This window comes from Myotis davidii, unplaced genomic scaffold, assembly GCF_000327345.1.
Source record: "Myotis davidii unplaced genomic scaffold, ASM32734v1 scaffold874, whole genome shotgun sequence".
NCBI classification, from domain to species: Eukaryota; Metazoa; Chordata; class Mammalia; order Chiroptera; family Vespertilionidae; genus Myotis; species Myotis davidii.
In genome coordinates, this window is record NW_006285611.1 from 705,938 (window position 1) to 709,995 (window position 4,058).

Below are 4,058 nucleotides of genomic sequence, written 5' to 3' on the forward strand. Positions count from 1 at the left end.
GCTCTGACAGCCTGGGCTGCGAAAGGTCTTGGGAGAGCCACCCAGCCCTTGATCTGCCCCTAGGTGGCGATGCAGCCAAACCCCTCAGCGCCCCCCTCCCATTCCACCAATACCCGCGGGCCCCTGCCCATCTTTTACTTTCCTCAAAGCCTCACCCTGCAGGAGTGAGGGCTTCCAGGATTTCCAGCCCCGGGGAGCTCTCCAATGAGCAGTGAAGAAACAAGAGTCAGGAAATGCAGTGGGAAACATGGCTTTATGACCAGGAGAGGCTGGGAGTCCAGCCCAGTGTCCAGGGTGGGCCAGGGGCCGCCAGGAGGGGTGTAGGGAGGGGGCTCCAGGCAGGATCTCTTCCCGGCTTCTGGCTTAGTAGGAGCAGATGAAGGGCAGACGTCTTCCACAACGTTTTCGTCGCCAGTGACCCCCTAGCAATAGAAAACACGGTGATGTCAGCTGCCAGCAGAGTGTGGCCCATGCCCTCCTTGCCCTCCAATTGTCATGATATGTTTGCCACACACACACACCCCACTAGCCTGTGTTTGTTGAGTTTTCACCCCAGGAAGACCGGGTGCTGAGTGCTTTCTGGGGGCTGCTGGCTAATCCTCACAATGACTCCCAGAGGGAGGTGCTGTCCTCATCCCCATTGCACAGATGAGGAACCTGAGCCTCAGCGGGGAAATACTGGCCTGAATGCCAGTGGGCAGGTGGCAGAGCTGGGATGGGAATGGCGGCAGCCTTTCTCCAGCGTGTATGGCCTTAGCCACAGTCCTGAGTCCCTCACGTCTGGCATTCAGCCATTCCTAATTCGCACATCTCTCCCTCATCCCTCATCCACACATTTCATTCACCTTGGCTATTCTTTTTTAAAAATATATATTTCTTTATTGATTTCAGAGAGGAAGGGAGAGGAGCAAGAGATGGAAACATCAATAATGAGAGAGAACCACTCATCGGCTGCCTCCTGTACGCCCCCTACTGGGGATCGAGTCCGCAACCTAGGCATGTGCCCTTGGCTGGAATCGAACTTGGGACCCCTGAGACCGCAGGCTGATGCTCTATCCAAGTCGGCTAGGGCATCCTTGGCTATTCTCAATTGTCACATCAGTAGCAGATGAAGGAAAAGAGGCACCAGGGCCCCAGCCAAGCTTGGACTGTGAGGATGGAAAGCCCCATCCAGCTCTCACACAGGGCACCCCTTAACTCTACTTCACAGCCCTCCTCACAGACAGGACGTTGGTTCTCCAGTTGTGGGGAGGCTGTGAGTTTGAGGAGGTGTTGCTCAGGCAGCTCAAAGGGACAGTGTGTTAGACTCCACTTACCATCCCTTCCCTTTGCCCTGGAGCCCAGCCTCCTCACCTCTGGTGCACAGGGCCACACAGCGGCCACGCCCACATCCATTAGCCCAGTATGTAAAATTCACAGCACTCCCATCAATCCAGTGTAACCTTCTGCACTAGAATAAGAGAGGGGATAGGCTGGGTCAGAGGCTGAGGTCCAGGAAACAGGCTGATCCAGAGGTTGCAAAAAATGCCCGCTGACTGTCCCTTTCTGGGCACTGCCCACCCAGCTAGGAGCCAGATATCCTGGACACCCACCCCTCAGGGTTTGCAGGCAATGACAATGGACAAGCAGTCGTCCCGCCCTGCCTCACACAGCCAGGCTTCTCAAACTTCCTGTGAAAACAATCTCCTGCAGACCTTTGTAAAGTGGAGATGCTGATTCAAGAGTCTCAGATGAGGCCCAAGACTGTGCATCTCCAACAAGCTATCGGGCGATGCTACTACTGCTTGGTCCATGGACCACACTTGAGTAGCAAATATAATAGCACTTATTCACCCACTATCCCAGAACCACTCTGAGAGAAGGACCCCGTTTTAGACATGAGGAAGCCATTCAGGTTGTCAATGAGAGAGCTGGGGATGGAAAGGATCTCCTCACTCCAGTGGTGAGCTGGTAACTGTTTTTCAACCAGCTCTGGGGGAAGGTGAAAAGGCAGAAGGAGGGAGGAACCCTGATTTGTAACGATCGCCAATTTCCTTGAGGTAAATACACCTGCCATGGCATAAAGTCACTGAACATGGAACAGGAAGAGATGTGCACAATCACCAGTTCTCTTTAGCCACACCAGCCAACTCCGCCACGACCTCCCACAAGAAGGTCACTTGGCTGCTGGAATGAGGCCTGATGCCAGAGAGAACTTCCTGCACCTGGGAGCTGGCCCCTCACTTACCCGGCCCCTGAGTTTGCCTCCAATCCAGACCTGTTGCTGGTTAACATTACTGGCCAAGCACTGGAGTTGATAGTTGACACTGAGGTTGTGAATAGAGACGAGGTTGCCTCTGTAGCACCTCCGGCAGACTCTCTGCAGAGAGAAGAGGTGGGGTAAATAATTCACTGGGATTTTTCCCCCTCAAGTTCCTGAGACTTCAGGAGAGAACTATCCATCCCTTGTCAGTTCATAAATCAGAGATCTACTTGCTCCTCCAATTCCATCTCTTGCTCCTTCATCTATCACTGAGAACTTCTTGCAGGAAATAATAATAATCGTGAGAATAATCTTAGCCACCATTTACTGGGAGTTTATAATGACTCAAGGACTGATCCAAATGCTTTCCATGTATTTCCTCATTTAAACCTCACCACAACATAAGAGGCTGGTACTATATATCTCCATTGTAAAAGTGAAAACCCCACTTGGTCCTAAATGCAAACTCTTGGACCCCACCCCAGACTTGCTAACCCTGAAATCTATGCTTCAACAAGACCTCTAGGAGAGTCTGCTGCTCACTAGAGTTTGAGAACCACTAGTGTAAATAAATAAGGAACAGGAGGTGGAATCCACTATCTTCTCCTGCCCCTGGTCCTCCATCAGTAGCCTCCCAGCCACCACTTACCCGAGCGCCTCTAAATCTTCTGCAGGTCCGCACCAACACGTAGCGGCAGGTCTTGCACCCAGGACTGCCGAGTATTTTCACTGTGTCCTCTTCCCTGGGGCACTGCAAGTTCTCATCTAGGTCATCTTGGTCCGACTCCATGGCCTCTTCATCCGACTCCATGGCCTCTTCATCCTCAAAGGCATCTTGGCAGCTGGAAGCCTCCACCTGCTCTCCTTCAGACTGAATCGCCTCCTCAGTCAGGACTGACCCTCCTTCCTGCCCCTCAGAGCCTTCCAGATCCTGGCTCAGGTCTGCCTGTGACTCTTGGCTGCCAGGATAGGGGGCATCATTCCCTGGAAGAACAGGTAACCTGCCATCATGTCAGGGATCCCCCTTCTTCTGGAACCACGGACAGCTCCGACCGCCCCACTTAAGCCTTCCGAGTGCCTCCTTCTGGAGCCTAGGCCTAAGGATCTCCTCCCTGTGGGGTGAGCACCTGGTGCTGGCTGATAGGTGTGTACTTCGGGGTAGGAAGAAGCACCTCTGAGAAGATGGGTGGGTTTTTGCTTGAGCAGGAGCCCTGACAGAGTGTTCAGGTCACATTTCTGAGTCCATGAAAGATCTTACCTGAGGGGAGCTGGGCCCACTGAAGAAGGAAAAGTTGTGGCCCTGGCCCAGAGAGAGCCAAGAAGTTGCCAGAAAGAGGAGAAGGGGTCAAGCTGGATGAGAAGGGAAGAGAGGACTTACCCTGATGAAGAGCAGCAACTGTCCCCAGCAGGAGGAGCAGGAGGAGCAGGGGGAGTTTCATATTCACTCCTTGTGGCAGGGACACAGCTTCACTTCCCGCCGTGGATCTGCTCAGTGTGTCTACACAGCCCCTGTCACACAACAGAGATGCAATGTTTGTTTAAGTAGATGATTAAAGGGCAAACTGGAGGGCTTCCTCCTTCCCCAGTGAACAGATGCTGACCTGGAGAAGCATAAAATGTCCCTTTTACCCATGGGCTTTATCACTGGCCCCTGAGATGACACTTAGCCCAGACCCTGTCCCTGCAGGAAGAGGACGGCTCAAGGTCAGGACCCGTTCCACTACACTGAGGATGGAGTGGAAGGACAATGGCCATCAGGGTCCTGAGGATAGGCCTCCTAGGCTCCCTGGGCAGCTGCGGGAGGACCCACCTCAGA

General features: G+C 53.4%; 1 protein-coding gene across 1 annotated transcript; it reads right to left on the bottom strand.

Annotated features, from left to right (window-relative positions):
* Positions 1–234: 234 nt before the first annotated feature.
* On the bottom strand, positions 235–3,776 carry LOC102763564 (proteoglycan 3). The gene is made up of 5 exons (XM_006756325.2): positions 3,621–3,776; positions 2,892–3,226; positions 2,228–2,359; positions 1,354–1,450; positions 235–422 (listed from the first exon to the last, which is right to left on the bottom strand). Exons 1-5 carry the CDS (start codon positions 3,679–3,681, stop codon positions 364–366), a joined length of 684 nt encoding a protein of 227 aa, XP_006756388.1. The 5' UTR covers positions 3,682–3,776; the 3' UTR covers positions 235–363.
* Positions 3,777–4,058: the final 282 nt, after the last annotated feature.

Coding starts and splice junctions, on each gene's coding strand:
- LOC102763564 (XM_006756325.2), bottom strand. CDS start 3,681: ATGAAACTCCCCCTGCTCCTCCTGCTCCTCCTGCTGGGGACAGTTGCT. Junction 3,227..3,620: donor AGTTGCTGCTCTTCATCAGG/GTAAGTCCTCTC, acceptor CTGTTCTTCCAG/GGAATGATGCCCCCTATCCT. Junction 2,360..2,891: donor GAAGATTTAGAGGCGCTCGG/GTAAGTGGTGGC, acceptor TTCTCTCTGCAG/AGAGTCTGCCGGAGGTGCTA.